This window comes from Topomyia yanbarensis, chromosome 2 (genome assembly GCF_030247195.1).
Source record: "Topomyia yanbarensis strain Yona2022 chromosome 2, ASM3024719v1, whole genome shotgun sequence".
Taxonomy (NCBI): domain Eukaryota; kingdom Metazoa; phylum Arthropoda; class Insecta; order Diptera; family Culicidae; genus Topomyia; species Topomyia yanbarensis.
Window position 1 is genome coordinate 302,263,153 of NC_080671.1, and position 21,512 is coordinate 302,284,664.

Genomic DNA, 21,512 nt, shown 5'->3' on the forward strand with positions numbered 1-21,512 from the left:
TAAAATTTTTAATTATATCCTAGCAAAATGAGTATTAAAACTCTTCAAATTGTCTCAGAAGTCTTTTATTTATTGTTACGGGACCATATGGCAATTTGACCTCGGAATGGCCACTTACGGCCTCATGGGAACCTGCTCTGGAATGTCCGTATCGGGGTCAAACTACCAAATGGTTCTAAAATCACGAGATACAGTTTACTGAAGCAATTCCAAGAATTTTGATGCCCATATTGCCAGTACTCCATTGAAATTCACAAATAGTATCCCAGCACTGGAACATGCTTCCGGAAAACCGGATTCTCGGGAACCGAATAGCAACCCGATTCATTTTTTCCAATTCTAAAAGTGAATGAGTTCCTGAATCCAAAACACCCAAAAGTTTCGAAATCGGCTGGAAATTGCCGTACATTTTGGCATTTCAGTTTTGTGGGTACCCGGGTAGCCTTGTCGGCCTGTTACGTAGTAAAAAAAATGAGAAGCCCCTCCGCACTCCCCCTGTACTATATCAAAAACATTATTATCCCAAAAGCTCGACTTAGTGAAGTTCTAAGATGTCACAAATATTCAATTTCCACCTATAGATAAAACATTGGAATTTCATTAATTGAAACCTGAAAAGGTACTCGGGTACCTTTTCGGGCACATAACGGTTAATTTTTCAGTTTGTGAGAAACGCAAGGTGTCCGTCTTACCCACAGTGTCCGTCTTAGCCGACTATCCCCTATCTGCCAGCTTCGGTGCATGCTTTCTAAACGTGTCCTTTGTCTATAAAATAGCTTACGCTAAGGGTGCCGTACTCCCCGTCACACCAGTAAACCGGACGCTCACCGTTTGTTTCTCAGTTCGATATCTCTAGTGTCGATTTATGGTTCCCTCTAATGTAATCTCACAAAGCATTACGAAGGAATCCTGCGAAGCAATCTGACTGAACCTTGTTCCAAAATCTGGCGAAAGCTTGCTTGGAATTCTAAGGGAATGTTTTCCTGGTCATGTCTCTAATGATTTCCTTTTCAGGATTTTTAAGGTATAATAGCAAAGTTTAAGGTATAATAGCAAATGTCGGTTAATGTACAGTTTTCTTGAAAAGACATTCAGCACATTCCAAAAGAACCCCTGAAGTATTTGATTCTCCATTTGATTGCTTATTTTTGCGTATCAATGTATACCGCCAGCTTACCCCGGGGCCGGGGTAAATTGGCGGGCTTTCTGCATCACATATTTTTGTCTCTAAAAATTAAGACAACGCATCAAACATTTACCAACAGTCTGCCTTTTCATACCAAGTGTTCTATTTAGCAAGATCTACCTACATCAAAGCGGTAAAAAATGAAAACTGAAAACACCTCCAACTAGCCCCGGTCTCCCCTACCCTTTACCGTTTTACCGCTAATAAGTGAACAATATTTTTTCGAATTTTTATCAGCTGGAAGATGCTAAAAGCTCAGAGAGGCAATTTTAATCCATATGCTCTATGCTGAAAATTAAGCGTTTGAGATGTTTAGATTGGCATCGCAATTATCGAAAGTTCTGTAAGCTATGATATATTTGTTAACATACAAATATGTTTCATTAATAAATTGCAACATTTATAGCTCTCCTAAAAAATTTAGGCCATCCAGACAATTCCAGATTTTTTCAAAAAATATTACATATTTTTTGAAGCAACACTTGGCATCCCTGCTGCGAAGTAAATCCAACTACGCCCGCAATTGAATCAACTAGAGAAATTTCCTTTGTGGAAACGTTCGTAACAAAATGAATAATTAGAATAGGAGGGAGATCTCTTATTCTAGAGAACCACGCAGCAGAAATTATTAAAGTATAACCACGTACTACGTACGATTAAAGTATTACGTATCACGTGTCGTATAATATTCATTTCAAAATCGAAGTTTGATTTTTCTCCTGGATCCGCCCTAGGAGTCCTGATAAGCATGTCATCAGAACTCTAATAGATTACCACAAACCGGCTTTAGAATGATCTAATTCGGTCAAAAAACTATTTTATGTGTCAGAACGGCTCACAATATTCAATCTTCTCTGATCAAAGGTTAATTTTTAAAAGTAGTTCTAAGCCCAATGGGGAGTGGACTTGACTCCCCCTCCTTACATACGGGTCTGATTGATCTCATTCTGGTTCTAACAAGAGCCGGACAGTGTTTCCTCCACTTGGTGATATTTCCTGCAGAATCAGATAATCAGAATTAATTCATGTTGTAGTGTACTAGATTTGACGTGTACCAGATTCGGCGTCTTTGCAGGAATATATCCAGCTGAATCGATTAGTACATGATCCTCTTTGTATTTGTATTTGTATTTGTATTTGTATTTGTATTTGTATTTGTATTTGTATTTGTATTTGTATTTGTATTTGTATTTGTATTTGTATTTGTAATTGTATTTGTATTTGTATTTGTATTTGTATTTGTATTTGTATTTGTATTTGTATTTGTATTTGTATTTGTATTTGTATTTGTATTTGTATTTGTATTTGTATTTGTATTTGTATTTGTATTTGTATTTGTATTTGTATTTGTATTTGTATTTGTATTTGTATTTGTATTTGTATTTGTATTTGTATTTGTATTTGTATTTGTATTTGTATTTGTATTTGTATTTGTATTTGTATTTGTATTTGTATTTGTATTTGTATTTGTATTTGTATTTGTATTTGTATTTGTATTTGTATTTGTATTTGTATTTGTATTTGTATTTGTATTTGTATTTGTATTTGTATTTGTATTTGTATTTGTATTTGTATTTGTATTTGTATTTGTATTTGTATTTGTATTTGTATTTGTATTTGTATTTGTATTTGTATTTGTATTTGTATTTGTATTTGTATTTGTATTTGTATTTGTATTTGTATTTGTATTTGTATTTGTATTTGTATTTGTATTTGTATTTGTATTTGTATTTGTATTTGTATTTGTATTTGTATTTGTATTTGTATTTGTATTTGTATTTGTATTTGTATTTGTATTTGTATTTGTATTTGTATTTGTATTTGTATTTGTATTTGTATTTGTATTTGTATTTGTATTTGTATTTGTATTTGTATTTGTATTTGTATTTGTATTTGTATTTGTATTTGTATTTGTATTTGTATTTGTATTTGTATTTGTATTTGTATTTGTATTTGTATTTGTATTTGTATTTGTATTTGTATTTGTATTTGTATTTGTATTTGTATTTGTATTTGTATTTGTATTTGTATTTGTATTTGTATTTGTATTTGTATTTGTATTTGTATTTGTATTTGTATTTGTATTTGTATTTGTATTTGTATTTGTATTTGTATTTGTATTTGTATTTGTATTTGTATTTGTATTTGTATTTGTATTTGTATTTGTATTTGTATTTGTATTTGTATTTGTATTTGTATTTGTATTTGTATTTGTATTTGTATTTGTATTTGTATTTGTATTTGTATTTGTATTTGTATTTGTATTTGTATTTGTATTTGTATTTGTATTTGTATTTGTATTTGTATTTGTATTTGTATTTGTATTTGTATTTGTATTTGTATTTGTATTTGTATTTGTATTTGTATTTGTATTTGTATTTGTATTTGTATTTGTATTTGTATTTGTATTTGTATTTGTATTTGTATTTGTATTTGTATTTGTATTTGTATTTGTATTTGTATTTGTATTTGTATTTGTATTTGTATTTGTATTTGTATTTGTATTTGTATTTGTATTTGTATTTGTATTTGTATTTGTATTTGTATTTGTATTTGTATTTGTATTTGTATTTGTATTTGTATTTGTATTTGTATTTGTATTTGTATTTGTATTTGTATTTGTATTTGTATTTGTATTTGTATTTGTATTTGTATTTGTATTTGTATTTGTATTTGTATTTGTATTTGTATTTGTATTTGTATTTGTATTTGTATTTGTATTTGTATTTGTATTTGTATTTGTATTTGTATTTGTATTTGTATTTGTATTTGTATTTGTATTTGTATTTGTATTTGTATTTGTATTTGTATTTGTATTTGTATTTGTATTTGTATTTGTATTTGTATTTGTATTTGTATTTGTATTTGTATTTGTATTTGTATTTGTATTTGTATTTGTATTTGTATTTGTATTTGTATTTGTATTTGTATTTGTATTTGTATTTGTATTTGTATTTGTATTTGTATTTGTATTTGTATTTGTATTTGTATTTGTATTTGTATTTGTATTTGTATTTGTATTTGTATTTGTATTTGTATTTGTATTTGTATTTGTATTTGTATTTGTATTTGTATTTGTATTTGTATTTGTATTTGTATTTGTATTTGTATTTGTATTTGTATTTGTATTTGTATTTGTATTTGTATTTGTATTTGTATTTGTATTTGTATTTGTATTTGTATTTGTATTTGTATTTGTATTTGTATTTGTATTTGTATTTGTATTTGTATTTGTATTTGTATTTGTATTTGTATTTGTATTTGTATTTGTATTTGTATTTGTATTTGTATTTGTATTTGTATTTGTATTTGTATTTGTATTTGTATTTGTATTTGTATTTGTATTTGTATTTGTATTTGTATTTGTATTTGTATTTGTATTTGTATTTGTATTTGTATTTGTATTTGTATTTGTATTTGTATTTGTATTTGTATTTGTATTTGTATTTGTATTTGTATTTGTATTTGTATTTGTATTTGTATTTGTATTTGTATTTGTATTTGTATTTGTATTTGTATTTGTATTTGTATTTGTATTTGTATTTGTATTTGTATTTGTATTTGTATTTGTATTTGTATTTGTATTTGTATTTGTATTTGTATTTGTATTTGTATTTGTATTTGTATTTGTATTTGTATTTGTATTTGTATTTGTATTTGTATTTGTATTTGTATTTGTATTTGTATTTGTATTTGTATTTGTATTTGTATTTGTATTTGTATTTGTATTTGTATTTGTATTTGTATTTGTATTTGTATTTGTATTTGTATTTGTATTTGTATTTGTATTTGTATTTGTATTTGTATTTGTATTTGTATTTGTATTTGTATTTGTATTTGTATTTGTATTTGTATTTGTATTTGTATTTGTATTTGTATTTGTATTTGTATTTGTATTTGTATTTGTATTTGTATTTGTATTTGTATTTGTATTTGTATTTGTATTTGTATTTGTATTTGTATTTGTATTTGTATTTGTATTTGTATTTGTATTTGTATTTGTATTTGTATTTGTATTTGTATTTGTATTTGTATTTGTATTTGTATTTGTATTTGTATTTGTATTTGTATTTGTATTTGTATTTGTATTTGTATTTGTATTTGTATTTGTATTTGTATTTGTATTTGTATTTGTATTTGTATTTGTATTTGTATTTGTATTTGTATTTGTATTTGTATTTGTATTTGTATTTGTATTTGTATTTGTATTTGTATTTGTATTTGTATTTGTATTTGTATTTGTATTTGTATTTGTATTTGTATTTGTATTTGTATTTGTATTTGTATTTGTATTTGTATTTGTATTTGTATTTGTATTTGTATTTGTATTTGTATTTGTATTTGTATTTGTATTTGTATTTGTATTTGTATTTGTATTTGTATTTGTATTTGTATTTGTATTTGTATTTGTATTTGTATTTGTATTTGTATTTGTATTTGTATTTGTATTTGTATTTGTATTTGTATTTGTATTTGTATTTGTATTTGTATTTGTATTTGTATTTGTATTTGTATTTGTATTTGTATTTGTATTTGTATTTGTATTTGTATTTGTATTTGTATTTGTATTTGTATTTGTATTTGTATTTGTATTTGTATTTGTATTTGTATTTGTATTTGTATTTGTATTTGTATTTGTATTTGTATTTGTATTTGTATTTGTATTTGTATTTGTATTTGTATTTGTATTTGTATTTGTATTTGTATTTGTATTTGTATTTGTATTTGTATTTGTATTTGTATTTGTATTTGTATTTGTATTTGTATTTGTATTTGTATTTGTATTTGTATTTGTATTTGTATTTGTATTTGTATTTGTATTTGTATTTGTATTTGTATTTGTATTTGTATTTGTATTTGTATTTGTATTTGTATTTGTATTTGTATTTGTATTTGTATTTGTATTTGTATTTGTATTTGTATTTGTATTTGTATTTGTATTTGTATTTGTATTTGTATTTGTATTTGTATTTGTATTTGTATTTGTATTTGTATTTGTATTTGTATTTGTATTTGTATTTGTATTTGTATTTGTATTTGTATTTGTATTTGTATTTGTATTTGTATTTGTATTTGTATTTGTATTTGTATTTGTATTTGTATTTGTATTTGTATTTGTATTTGTATTTGTATTTGTATTTGTATTTGTATTTGTATTTGTATTTGTATTTGTATTTGTATTTGTATTTGTATTTGTATTTGTATTTGTATTTGTATTTGTATTTGTATTTGTATTTGTATTTGTATTTGTATTTGTATTTGTATTTGTATTTGTATTTGTATTTGTATTTGTATTTGTATTTGTATTTGTATTTGTATTTGTATTTGTATTTGTATTTGTATTTGTATTTGTATTTGTATTTGTATTTGTATTTGTATTTGTATTTGTATTTGTATTTGTATTTGTATTTGTATTTGTATTTGTATTTGTATTTGTATTTGTATTTGTATTTGTATTTGTATTTGTATTTGTATTTGTATTTGTATTTGTATTTGTATTTGTATTTGTATTTGTATTTGTATTTGTATTTGTATTTGTATTTGTATTTGTATTTGTATTTGTATTTGTATTTGTATTTGTATTTGTATTTGTATTTGTATTTGTATTTGTATTTGTATTTGTATTTGTATTTGTATTTGTATTTGTATTTGTATTTGTATTTGTATTTGTATTTGTATTTGTATTTGTATTTGTATTTGTATTTGTATTTGTATTTGTATTTGTATTTGTATTTGTATTTGTATTTGTATTTGTATTTGTATTTGTATTTGTATTTGTATTTGTATTTGTATTTGTATTTGTATTTGTATTTGTATTTGTATTTGTATTTGTATTTGTATTTGTATTTGTATTTGTATTTGTATTTGTATTTGTATTTGTATTTGTATTTGTATTTGTATTTGTATTTGTATTTGTATTTGTATTTGTATTTGTATTTGTATTTGTATTTGTATTTGTATTTGTATTTGTATTTGTATTTGTATTTGTATTTGTATTTGTATTTGTATTTGTATTTGTATTTGTATTTGTATTTGTATTTGTATTTGTATTTGTATTTGTATTTGTATTTGTATTTGTATTTGTATTTGTATTTGTATTTGTATTTGTATTTGTATTTGTATTTGTATTTGTATTTGTATTTGTATTTGTATTTGTATTTGTATTTGTATTTGTATTTGTATTTGTATTTGTATTTGTATTTGTATTTGTATTTGTATTTGTATTTGTATTTGTATTTGTATAAAAAAAGTCCAACTGACAATTTGTCTTAATGAACTATACTTAACTAAGGTAAACTAAACATAATTAAAATAATGACAATACACGACGACGAAACTGCGAAGAGTTCATGACGAAGTCAAAAATTTCAGCAAACTCGTTGAAGCGACGACTCATTGCTAAAATTGGACTATTTGTAGCGTAGTTGGTGCTGCGCATTTCAGAATGCAGTAGGGCTCGAGGACGAAGAGAGCGGGTAGGCGCGTAGAGGTTGATTTGCGCTAGTAGCTCCGGATCATCATATTCAGCCAGCAGAATCTTTGACACGAAGGTAGCTTGCGCTGCATGTCTCCGGCGTGTTAAAGTATTAAGTCCTAAAAGACGACAACGGTCCTCATACAGTGGCAGGTTTAATGGATCGTTCCACGGCAATTCACGTAACGCATATCGTATGAATTTACGCTGGACTGCTTCGATCCTAAGGCTCCACGTAGCTTGATAAGAGCACCAAACGACGTTTGCAAATTCCAACTGCGAGCGCACCAATGAGCAATAAAGAGCCTTGAAACATAGAGGATCCCGAAATTCTTTGGATATTTTGAAAATAAATCCTAGCAATCGATTAGCTTTGTCGATGGTCGCTGAGACGTGATGAGTATACGTTAGCTTTTCATCAAGAACGACTCCTAGATCCTTCACGTGGTCAACGCGTTGTAGCTGAGTTCCTGCGATGTTATAGTTGAAGGTAAGCATATTTCTCGTTCGATAATAGCTGATGACAAAACATTTTGCAACGCTAAGGACCATCATGTTTCTTACACACCAGCTATAAAAGGTGTCAATAAGATGTTGTAGCTCACGACAATCGGCTTCATTCCGTATAACAAGAAAATTTTTTAAGTCGTCGGCAAAAAACAGCTTTCCTCCACGGCTTAGAACGAAAACCGCATCGTTCACGAACAGTGAAAAAAGTAGTGGACCTAGCGTACTACCTTGAGGAACTCCGGAGGTGTTGAAAAATGATTCTGAAACAATATCGCCAATTTGAACAACGACTTCACGGTGCACAAGGTAGGATCGAAGCCAATGGCAGAATCTAGTAGAACACCCTAGCTTATCAAGCTTTGTTACCAGTATCTCATGATTAACTTTATCAAAAGCTGCCTTTAGATCAGTGTAAATAGTATCCACCTGCAATTTCTTAGACATTTGTTCCGTGCAAAATGACGTAAAGCAGACGAGATTCGTCTCGACTGAACGTCCTGGGAAAAATCCGTGCTGGGATGCGCTAATGTAGTGTCGACAAGCAGAAAACAACGCTTCGTTGATAATTGATTCAAACACTTTAGATTCGACTCCTAGCGAAGTGATTCCGCGATAGTTCGCTATGTTGCGTTTGTCTCCTTTCTTGAATACCGGAAACATTACTGAGCATTTCCAATCCTCAGGAAACGTTTGCTGCTGAAGCGATAGGTTATAAATATATGCAAGTGGTGTTACAAGTAAGTCCGAACATTTTTTCAATACAGTTGAATGTTTAGCACTGAGGCCAGGTGCATAAGATGACTTGGTTTTCCGGATTGCAGATATAACCATTTGTTCAGAGACAGTAAACACATCAAAATCAACAGCACAAGCAGGAACGTCACGAGAGGCATTTTCGAGTTCGATTGCGGTTGGCGAGTCAGTTGAAAAAACACTCGAGAAGAATCTGGCAGCTATTATTAGTTACAAGTTGGGCAAAAAAGAGCATAAAGTCCAAGTAGGTTTCCTGCATAACGCACTCCCACCCTTCGGTGACAAACGTGGACTTTCACTAGACCCCTCTCATGAGTCAATGTAGTTTATGAAGAGTCCTCAAACCCACGGTTAACGGCTGCCTCATGTCATGACCCATAAGCAATCTTTACCTTCTATCTGCCTAGTTCATTAAAGTCCAAGCAGTCAGTCAGCAGTCCCATATACATGTAATAGATAGTGCAGCCTGTCACAAATAGAAATAAAGCATATACAACAAATCGGATTTTAATGTAATCATGTCACAACAGCCAGTTCAGAGTTAATTTCGGTCACATGTGTACGAGTTCATTATTAAACAAACTTTTCTATTTTTACAGATGTCATTATTACCTTTTGATGAAAGTCAAACAAAATACCAACTCATCTAGGAAGCAACTTTTTAAATTAAATCATTTGATGCTTAATTATAAACGCAACTTCTTAACTAGTTAAATTTGATTTGCTGATGGTTTTCTCGATGTTCTCGGTGTACAGTTGAAACATAACAGAGATAGGCATGCCACGACAGGTGCAGTTTATTGACACATTTCGTGTTGAAAATCAGTATCACATTTTACACCAAATTTGACAAAAACACAAGTGCGCACTTTCATGTAGGTAAAGTGTGATTTACATCGAATCGTCAGAGAGTCTTTTGTGCATTTATGATTTTCAAATTAACTAATAAATGTAGTAAAGGTAAATGCACTTTCATCATACTTTTGTTATAGTCTAGTCAAAAAAATTGTGAAATGTGCAATACTGCTACCCTTCCCTCCTCGATTCCCACACCTGCTCACGAGTTCTATAACTGGATTGTGTAGCAGCTGATATCTCTGTGGCACAAGCATAAACGTATGGTTCGTTAGCAAATTTATACTTTATCGTTGCTTCTCACGATCTCAGAAGCAATCCTTTTCCTTTTCCACATGCATGTAGTTACATATGCATATGCAAATGTCTCATGGTGATGATCTTCGGCAGGGTTCTTACGACAAGGATTCAATTAAGGCTTTTTTCACACTGAGCTGATACACAAACATGCATAAACTGTCACATGTTGTTGAGTCCTAGGAGAAGCTGAAAAGTCAACGTTGAAGCTTCTTATGACTGGGACTGTGGGTTCAATATAGGATTGTGAGAAGTCCGGAAAAATAGAGAGCAAATCAATTCATAATTTATGTACTATTCCGCATCTCACACCAAATTTTAATATATATATTTACAAAAGTTGAGATTGTTGTCAGTATTAAATTTTGTATGTGTCGTTGGTAATAATAAAATCCTAACATCAACTATAAATTTATATAGATTTTGTAACGCTGTTTCTATGTCTGTTTTATATGGAAAACATGATCATGATTAAAATTATTATCGATATAAGATTTGTACCTTTCCCTATTGGCTTAGTTATTATTATATACCGAGCTAATTGGATTGGAAACTGCTTCTGGAGAAAGTTACTCGAAGATAATCGGAATCAAAGTCAGCAAGTGTAAACAATTCGCTATAAATGTGACTTTGATCTGTTGAAACCAATTCAATTGTTGATGAATTACTACTAGACGAATAGCAAATCGTTCAATTTGAAAATAAAACTGAATAATAACCAGCAGAGCAATCATTAAAAAGTAATTTACCGTTGGAATTGCAGTAGGCATTATTTCAGAATCGGCCGTTAGAGTTGTAATCGCCGATTATTAAGAATCTCGAGCAATGTTTGTTAGTTTTTGTAAGTCTCTTTTCAAGTAATTAGTTTGCTCGCCGGTTCATTGAAAAGGCAAATATGCTGCAATAATATGAAATCAAGAACAGTAACTTCACCATACAAATTCTCGACCTTGGTGTCAAAATAGGGTAAAAGTCAATGTTTGATTCTGTGGTTAATCGCTATTAAGATTTCTCCGCTTAAACTAACAATTCGATCAATCAATAAATAACTAAATTAATTGGTTTTCAGTCTCAAAAAAAGTTTAAAATTTCGTCTTTTTGCGTTTTTAGTTAGCGAGTACTTCAATTCAATAAAGTAAAATGAATCTATAAAGTCATTGTTGAACTTTAAATTTTGTTTGCAAATTTCCGCCCAGTTTGAAACACTTCAAACATAGATTGATTGCTGCATAAAGTTTCTCTTTTGTAGTGATTCCTAGATTTATTGGAGCAAAAGAAGCGTTAATAGGATATGAAATTTGAGGCGTGGTAATCATCCGACTTTTTGTCGAGCTACCTGTCACGGAAGAATAAAATGACGGACCATTGTAAGATGGTGTAGCTGAAATAGATGAGATGTATAGATAAATTAGTTTTAAATAGTTTGAACACTCCTAAGGGGAGCGCCTGGATTAAAGTGCTCAAAACGAAAGTTATTTTGTTTTACGATTTTGAAGGCAAGGCAACAATGGATCCTTTTTGTAATGTTGATTGTGCATGAAACAAAAAATTTCAGTCGCCGTGCCACACAAACGAGCGTTCCAAGAGTAGACATTCAACCATTTCTAAGTCGAGGAGCGCCGCGGCGAACACGATAACTTTCCATAAAATTGTCTGATACGAGAAATTCAATAAGTTTTGTAAACCTTAGACTTGTAGTTAGTCGATGAACCACAAAAAATGGAAAAAGTACGAGTTTTGGAAAACGGCTTCATGAAAACCGAAAAATCTCATATTTTACTATAAAATTCACTCATTTATCTTCAAAATAATAGGAAGAAAAAAAATTCAGTTTTCTGTGGTTCATCGACAGGCTACACATATTGGGATTCCTCATATAAAAAATCAAGTCAATTCGTTAATTAGTTTTTGAATTATGGTTTCGCTAATTTGAAAAAACAAGGATTCAAGAAAAATGCTATTAAAGGGTTTCTCACAACAAATTGCATCATGGAATAAACGCTGTAGAAAATGACCCATGGAGTATTTTTTTCTTGAAAATTTGGGTAGAAATAGTTTAGAGTGTATTGTTTACACTGTATTTTTATCGCTGTCAATTTTTCGAAAATTGTTGCCGATAGATTGAAATGACTGTTTAAACAAAAGATGTTCAGCGTGGCCACCGCGAGATTGCGGGAGACCTTTCTAGAGGTTCAATACTAACAATTAAGCGGATAAAAAAGAAGTCGATTATTTTTGCCCTCTATACCAGACGACCCCCTTAAACATCTGAAGAAGTATGTAATTTTTGCCTTTCTCATTTAAAGAAAGGCTATGCAATCACTGTAAAAATCGACTTTTTAACCGAGGCCCGGAAGGCCGAGTGTCACATACCATTCGACTCAGTTTGTCGAGATCGGAAAATGTCTGTGTGTATGTGAGTTTATATGTGCGTGTGTGTATGTGTGTGTCATTTAAACTCACACAATTTTCTCAGAGATGGTTGAACCGATTTACACAAACTTAGTTTAAAATGGAAGGTATACCCAATCAGAAGGGCATAACTGATTTATAACAGTTATTTATTTCAAAAATGTTTTGAAATTTTGAACCTGTTATAAATCCGGCTGGTTAGTTGTTAAAATAACAAAAAATAAAACAAAAAACTGGCTAATGATAACAAAATTTGATATAATTTTATCAAAGTTAAAACTAAATGAGATATATTTTTTTCCAAAAGTAGAAACGTCCTCTGTGAGAGAACTGTATTAGATATAATTATCTAATGACAGTGACCTAGTAACAAACGATTAATTCATAAATTGATCGTTTCATAATAGATTATGTTATAATATTGATATTATAGAAAACTGTCCGAAATCCATTTTCCATTCCGTTATCTGAATATAACTCCAGTTGTTATAAATATCAACCATAGTTATAATAGTATTATTGTTTTGTTATGCTCTTCTGATCGAGTACTCAAGGAAGAGCAAGGGGTTGAATGAAGAAAGTTTAGAAAAGCGTGAAATAGGGTCATATGCGCAAGCTTAGAGTTTTCCGGCGATTTAACCTTTTGTCTTTTGCAACGCAGGGGTAAGGATATTTTGGCATTAAATGCGAATCACTTGAGTCTGCGGCATGCCCAGACAAGCGTGAAGTCACTTAATGACTTCCCGATCAGAAGAGCATAACAAAACAATAATACTATTATAACTATGGTTGATATTTATAACAACTGGAGTTATATTCAGATAACGGAATGCAAAATGGATTGCGAACAGTTTTATATACTATCAATATTATAACATAATCTATTATGAAACGATCAATTTATGAATTGATAGTTTGTTACTAGGTTGTTGTCATTAGATCGTTATATCTAATACAGTTCTTTTACAGAGGACGTTTCTACTTTTGGAAAAAAAATATATCTCATTTAGTTTTAACTTTGATAAAATCATATCAAATTTTGTTACAATTTTCTTATCATTAGCCAGTTTTTTGTTTTATTTTATGTTATTTTAACAACTAACCAACCGGATTTATAACAGGTTCTGTTTCAAAATATTTTTGAAATAAATTACTCCAGGTGTTATAAATCAGTTATGCCCTTCTGATCGGGTTATGCTACCAGAACCGGGAAACTTGTACGTTGAATAGACAAAGAGTTATGATAGCTTGAGATGTTATAAATCATGGAAAGTATTTCCTATTTTCTATATCGGATTGTTTGTGAAATACACGGATACGAACGATAATATCGAACATTGAAGGGAAATACAAAGGACCGTTAACCTGATGCACGGGCTTGTTAGCAATAACGGAAATTGATATTAGATTCATAAAAACAGATGCGACGAACTTTCAGTACGTATTGACCCGTGATCATCGATACTAGTCAGATTAAATTCTTATTGGGGCTGATAAAAAATACTAATCGAGGGTTGTATAGTACAATGTATACAAACCAAACCTACAAAATAAAACCAAGAAATAATTTTAAGCTGCCCAAAATAGCCATTAGCTGTACCGAAAGATTCAGTATGCAAGACGGGATCACTAGCAGTCCCACGCGCGCGTCATTTGTCCCGCTTCCTTTTCAGCATGCGAACACAGATCCTAGCTCGAGCAGATCCACCTAGATCGATCTTCACTAATGTCACTCCAGCTCGAAACGAAACTGAGACAGGCTCCAATCCATCAACCTGTCGAAGTGAACGAACTGATACCAGTAGGGTATAGAACCCGATCCAGTCCCGAGTTTAAATAAAAACGGCAAAAGGTTGCCTGTACCCCGGTTGGCACCGCGGGGAGGTAAGGGATAAAAGTTCTTCATCAGAGGTGAATGGCGACATAGATTGGTCTCATGCATGTTGTTGCACAATAATGCAGCTTTTCCAACCTTCAGTGTATTGCTGTCCCTAACGTAACCAAACAAGTGGATAGAACAGATCTGATAGCAAGAGACTGCACAAAGCATTCGAAGTGCATGATCTGCACAAATGAAGGCAGACAGAACCGCATACCGGGAGGGTTCATATGCCCAGCGTACATGAAGACGTTGGAAGGACAGAATTAATAGAGGATTACTTGGATCAGTAAACCTCAATCATTGCGACACTGCACAGCAACTTTGTGGCAATCGATAACAAAACCAAACTGCGACGTTGCAATCATTGCGGAATCGTAGAGATTACCTTATCGTTAACGGTAACTATAGATTAGATAACCTTCCTGGAGAGCTGGCCAGATGACGAAAGATAGTCATCGAAAGAGATTTCAATGCTTGGGGTGTGGAGTGGTGAAGAAGACTTGCCAACACAAGAGGACATAGCCTGCTGGAGGCTTTAGCCAAGCTGGATGTCATGATATGCAAGGAGGACACCAGTGCCACTTTTCTCATAGACGGCGAGAATCCACCATCGGCGTTACCTTTTGTAGTCTGTCGCTGGTAGCAAACATGACCTGGATACTCGGCGAAGACTGCGCCGGACCACCATGCTGTAATACAGAAGGCGAGAATCCATGAGCGGAAGTTGAAGGTAAAATCATTCGCCAAGGATCTTTTTGTAGAAGCACTCCGAACAGCTCCTCTGACCTGAATGCGGTTAAATTGACAGAAACGCTAGCGGGGTATTTGAGACCACATGCCAAGAAAACTAGAGCCAATGAACAGACTGCGCCCAGCTTACTGTTGAAACGAGTAGATCGTTGCCGTAGATCTAGAAGACATGGTCAGAGAGCAAGATCCGAAGCGGGCATATTCTATTTAGCGTCAATGGGTACAATTTCAAAAGGGACGAAGTGGTTCCAAGTCATGAATCTAATCAACGATGGAAATCTGGTGATAGTTGTGGATGGAGATATTCGGGAGAGGATTGAAGTATCTGCCCTGCTAGACATTGTAGGTGACGCCAACTGACTTTTAGATAGAGAAACATCCTGTAAAAATAATAAATAGTATTATATATTTAAAGATATGCTCGAAGAACCGAGTTTTATCCCAAGTAGTACACTCATTCTGGTATTACTGGGGATAAATTGGCCATAGCAGGGGCAGAAACGTAGGTTCCGATGATTTCGAAGTTGATTCTGCGAATCCATGTTTGAAACCAAATACAATCTGATATGAGTAAAGCCGTGTCAAGTGATCCTCGAATTTTTCACAAAATCACCAATTTTCATGAGGTAATCTTTTTTTGTAGGGATTATGGTGAATAGCTTTTGGTATAAATATTTCGTTAAAACTCCTTTTTACATTTCTTAGAAAAGAAATGTATAGAATTCGCTCAAGCTTTCGAGATTTTTTCCGTGACCCGGAGGGCCGAGTCTTATATACCAATCGACTCAGCTCGACGATTTGGGACAATGTCTGTGTGTGTAACAAACTAACAAATGAAGATTATTTAGAGGAAAAAATACAAATAGTAAGATTTAACTTAATTCTTAATCTAAATCTAAGCGACCACTGCAGTCTGCAGTATATTGTCCTCCTTCTCTTCTATCGCCAACAAGCAGATCTTGGTGATCGGCCGTACGATGGATCCACGGCTACTCTCACCAGCTTGTCTTTGCCTGGGCGAACGGCAATTATTTGAGCCAATGGCCACTTCACCGGCATTTGAAGTTCGTTAGTCAGCACTACGAGTCGTCCCGGTTGAATATCTGCATTGGGTTGACAAACGTTGGAGTCTCGTTGCAGCTCTTGAAGATATTCTATCCGCCAATGTTACCAGAGCTGCTGATAGATTCGTTGCAGACGTTGATAATGGTCCAGACGGTTCAGCGGCAATCGATGCAACTCTGGTTCAGATAGGCAGTGCATTGTGTTACCGATCAGGAAGTGCGCAGGGATTAGCGCAGCGATGTCATTCGGGTCCTCACTCAGCGGTACGATAGGGCGCGAGTTCATGCTCGCTTCGATCTGCGTTAGTAGGGTGGTCAGATCCTCGAAGGACAGCTTTGAATTGCCGAGCTGTCGGTACAGTTGACGTTTGGTCACCTTAACCGCCGCCTCCCACAATCCTTAGGTGGGCTGAAGTGCCGCGTGATTCGTTCGCAGGCTCGGTCAGACGTAATTTGTAGCATCTGCGACTCATCTTGCAGCATTCGGTAGACTTCGTCCAGTTCGTTGGCGACCCCTTCGAAGTTCTTTCCGTTGTCGGAGTACAAGTCACTCGATAGTCCACGACGAGCGATTAAAAGGCGAAGTGCCGACAGGAATCCTTGCGTTGACAGGTCACTCACCAACTCGATGTGCACTGCCTTGGTGCAGAAGCATACGAAGATGCTGATGTACGCCTTAGTTGCAACAGCTCGCTTGTGTACCGGCTTTAAGCAGACTGGTTCTGCTCTGGCGCAACGGAAAGAGCTGCGAAGGGTGCTGCGAACCAGTCGTCGACCGTGGACTGGCCAGTATTTTTCTTGTATAGCCGCAAGTGTTAGGCGGTCGCCACCGTGAATAAGTGATAGGTGGTAGGATTTGGCAATTAAACGAGTGAGGGGATGGTTGCTGGGCAATAGGGCGGGATGTTTGAATAGGAATGGCTGGTCTGAAAGTTTAAGTCTTCCCCCTACACGTTTGGTTCCCTCAGGGTCTAGAAACGGAGTCAGTAGACGGATTGCAGAACGCTTTCCGACGGCCTTGTTATGCTGCAAATTTTGGATCTCCTCGTCGAATGCATCTGCCTGAGCCAGCTGCGTCAGTTTTTGTTCTGCATTGTTCAGGTGCTTCACATTAAGCGAGATACTGTGAATCGGACCAGTAAGGGGGAGCGGTTGTGTGCGCGCTTTACAGCGAGCATTGGCGATGAATCGAAAGATGTAGGCTGTAGATCGAAGCAAAGGTTCGTAGGATGAAAATCTGGCAAAGATCGGATTGATGTTACTACATATTACTTGAGTCCTTGTGACGGCTGTAATCAGCTTTCTGCGTTCCTTCCCGTCTTCTGGATAATCGGTATATTTGAAGACTGGCCATTTTGTTCTTGGATTTGACAGCCAATTGGGGCCTCCCTTCCACAATTTGCTGACCAGAAAGTCGTCGACGTGCATGCCGCGTGATATTAGGTCCGCGGGGTTTTCTGTCCCGGATACGTGATTCCAAAAGGCAAAATTAGAAATCAGTATCTTCGATACTCGGTTCGCCACGAATGTTTTCCAGGTGTTAGGAGGTGCTCGCAGCCATTGCAGGGTTACGGTGGAGTCAGACCAAAAATACGAACCAGCGATTGGTGTTTGGAGCGCCTCGACGATCCGGGAGTGAAATTTGGCTGCAATGTCTGCAGCACACAGTTCTAGACGAGGTAGTGTAATTTTCTTCAAAGGTGGGATTTGGAAGCAAGCAGTTGAACACGAATCTGTTCCGAGGAGTCGGCACATCTGGCATACGTACACGCACCGTATGCCGATTCCGATGCATCGGAAAACGTATGAAGCTGGTTGGTGGAGTTTGGTAGTAGGGCGTAACGGCTGATGCGGAAATTTGTCACCTTTGGAAGTTGTGCTGCCTATTTCTCCCAGGACGTCGCTATATGATTCGGTACCTCGTCGTCCCAAGCACATGGTACCAGCCACAAACGTTTTATTAGCATCTTACCCTTGATGACAATTGGCGATATTAACCCCAATGGGTCGAACAGTTGAGAGATTGCCGAAAGGATCGATCGCTTCGTTGGTGCATACTTGTGTTGGCGAATTTCGGAGTAGAAGCGAAGAATATCAGGCTCAGGTTTCCAGGAAATTCCTAATGTTTTCACCGTCTCGTGCTTGTCAAACTGGATTGACGATTGGGTACCAATTTCATCGGATGACAGACCTGCCAGCACTGATAGTTGGTTAGATGTCCATTTTCGAAGTGGAAAACCGCCTTTGGCCAGGAGTTCGCTGAGTTCTGTCCTTAACTGGATTGCTTCTGTGATGGACTGTGCTCCTCCGATGAAGTCATCTATGTAGAAACTCTTCCGAACAGCGGGTCCGGCCAGCGGATACGAATCGCCTTCATCGTTAGCCAGCTGTTGCAACGTGCGTGTGGCGAAAAAGGATGATGGGCTTAGACCATAAGTAACAGTCAGTAACTCATAGCATTGGATTGGATCGGCCGGTTCGGATCGCCACAGAATTCTCTGGTAAGGTGCATTGTCGGGATGGAGCAAAACTCACCGGTACATTTTGGCGATATCACTCACCAACGCCACGGAACCGAAGAATGGTCAATAGACCTGCACCACAGGACCTACTAGTAGAGCTTCGTTGAGGGATGAGCCTGTAGAGGTCTTGCTCGAGGCGTCGAAAACCACATGTACTTTCGTCGTTGTGCTGGCTTCCTTCACTTCGTGATGCGGTGCTACGGGAGGTAGTATGCTTGGGAATACTGTCCGTCGTCTTCTCGAACACGCTGCATGTGTCCAAGGGAGAGGTATTCTTCCATAAACTTATGGTATTCATTCTTCAGTTCAGGATTCGGTGCAAGTCGTTTTTCCAGGAGGAGAAACCGACGGAGTGCCATAGGTCTGGAATCCAATTAGCTCGTTGAAGTTGGGTTGGCGGGGTAAACGTACCATGTATCGTCCCTCTGTTGTTCTCGTTGTGGTAGATGAAAATGATTCTTCGCATCGCCTTTCTTCCAACGAATAGGCAAACCGGGTTTGTAGCTCTTCAACCTTCCAAAACTGTTCGATGCTCTCTTCAAGCGTGAACAGGGAAACAGCTACGATGCTACAGGGAGGATTCAATCGCGGCATTCAAACCTACAAATATATTATCAGAATGCCGGCGGTATGAATTCAGGAATCGACGATTATTTGATAGCAAGTTCGGATGAATGCTTCGACATAATCGCCCTCACAGAGACGTGGCTTAACGATAGCACTCTGTCAGTGCAAGCATTTGGTGCCAACTACGATGTTTTCCGTACTGATTGCAGCTCACGCAACAGTCTGAAGGCTACCGGCGGCGGGGTACTTGTCGCTATCCACGATACTCTGGGGGTCTGTGTCGAACAGGTGTGGGTGCGAATCAAACTGGCTGGCTACGCACTTTTTCTTTGCGTGGTTTATCTTCCACCGGACCGTCGCGATTCGACATTGATTGATTCACATACTGAGCCACTGGAACGGATTTCCGCTCAAGCAAGCCCGGTTGATGAGATCCTGATTGTTGGCGATTTCAATTTCTCCGGATTAAAATGGCACTATGCTTCTGACGGATTTATGTTAGCTGATCCCGAACTGTCATCTTTTCATGATGGCATCACCAATTTGCTTGACTTCTACAGTCTAAATCTGCTGCGCCAAACGAATAATGTGGTGAACGAGAACAACAGAATCCTTGATCTCTGTTTTTCGTGCAAATCTGACTACGCGCCAAATGTTACCGCAGCACCGTTTCCCCTGGGTAAGACTGTTAGACACCACCCTCCCCTGCATATAGTGCTTGAAGCGATTCGAGTGAAGCATGACTGCAATGCTTCTGACACCGTCAGCTATAATTTTAGAAAAGCCGACTATAATATGATTATTGACTTCCTGTCGAATATCCACTGGACTAAAATTCTCGACAATGATGATGTCAACGTTGCAGTTCAGACCTTCTCCTATGTTATGAGCTATGCTATCGATCGCTATGTACTCAAAAGAAGTGGCCTTCAATCTAAGCACCCAGCGTGGCACACTGCCGAGCTGAGACGGTTAAAAGCGACTAAAAGAACCGTTCTGAAGAAGTACTCCAAGTTTGGGGGCTGCGACAACACTACGTTCATGTTAACCAAGTTTATAAAAAGACATTGAAGCGTTGCCATGCCAATTACTTGCGAAACGTGCAACGTAAGTTGAAGTCCGAACCTAAAACATCCTGGAAGCATGTAAACGAGCAAAGAAAGGAATCCGGGTTGCCTTCAACGATGAGCTATGGAGGACGTATGAGCTCTAGTTTACAGGAGATTTGCCAACTATTCTCTGAAAAGTTCGCGAGTGTTTTCTCCAACGAGAAACTGACACCGACCCAGGTTTCACGCGCGGCTCTTAATGTACCTGAATCATACCAGTCTTTGACTCTATCAATATCAACAATAATATGGTACAACTGGCGATTGGCAAAATGAAGGCTTCAACTTCGGCAGGCCCAGATGGTATACCAACTATTATTCTAAAAAAATGCTCTGCCGGTCTAATTGAACCTCTTTGTCATCTGTTTCAATTGTCGCTAACAACGGGAGTGTTTCCCGAACTCTAGAAATCCTCCTTCATGTTTCCAGTTCACAAAAAAAGGTGATAAAAAGGTAGTTGACAACTACCGTGGTACTACAACTCTAAGCGCAGTTCCTAAGCTGTTTGAAATGGCTGTGTTGGAACCCATCTCCAGCCACTGCAAACAGTATATCTCCGAGACTCAGCATGGATTCACGCCGAAACGTTCAACATCTACGAATCTTCTGTCGTTCACAACATATGTTACAGATGCCATGTCCGACGGCCTTCAAACTGACGTTATCTACACGGACCATTCAGCTGCTTTTGACAAGATATTGCAGTGGCAAAGTTGGATAGACTTGGCTTTGGTACTAATATTCTCCGTTGGATGCAATCGTATCTCAGTGATCGTCGTCTAGCAGTCAAGATAGGTGATTGTGTATCCGAAGAGTTCTTTGCTTCATCTGGTATTCCGCAAGGCAGCTATCTCGGACCATTGATTTTTCTTCTGAATTTCAACGACGTCAACTTTTGTTTAGAAGGACCACGGTTATCTTTCGCCGACGACCTCAAGTTATACCATAGAATCCGGAATACTGATGATGCAGCTTTCCTTCAACGCCAACTGGTAACCTTTGCGGAATGGTGCGAGTTCAACCGAATGATCCTAAACCCCAAGAAATGTACGGTCATTACGTTCTCGAGGAAAAAACGCCAATTCGATTCGATTACTGTCTAGCTGATTCCACGATTGACAGAGCGAATT

The 21,512-nt window shown here is 35.3% G+C and overlaps 2 protein-coding genes across 2 annotated transcripts; both read right to left on the reverse strand.

Moving 5' to 3' along the window:
- Positions 1-16,556: 16,556 nt before the first annotated feature.
- On the reverse strand, positions 16,557-17,939 carry LOC131680496 (uncharacterized). The gene has a single exon (XM_058961207.1). The coding sequence runs from the start codon at positions 17,937-17,939 to the stop codon at positions 16,557-16,559; it is 1,383 nt and encodes a 460-aa protein (XP_058817190.1).
- Positions 17,940-18,067: 128 nt separating this feature from the next.
- Positions 18,068-19,004, reverse strand: LOC131680497 (uncharacterized). The gene is made up of 2 exons (XM_058961208.1): positions 18,750-19,004; positions 18,068-18,682 (listed from the first exon to the last, which is right to left on the reverse strand). Exons 1-2 carry the CDS (start codon positions 19,002-19,004, stop codon positions 18,068-18,070), a joined length of 870 nt encoding a protein of 289 aa, XP_058817191.1.
- Positions 19,005-21,512: the final 2,508 nt, after the last annotated feature.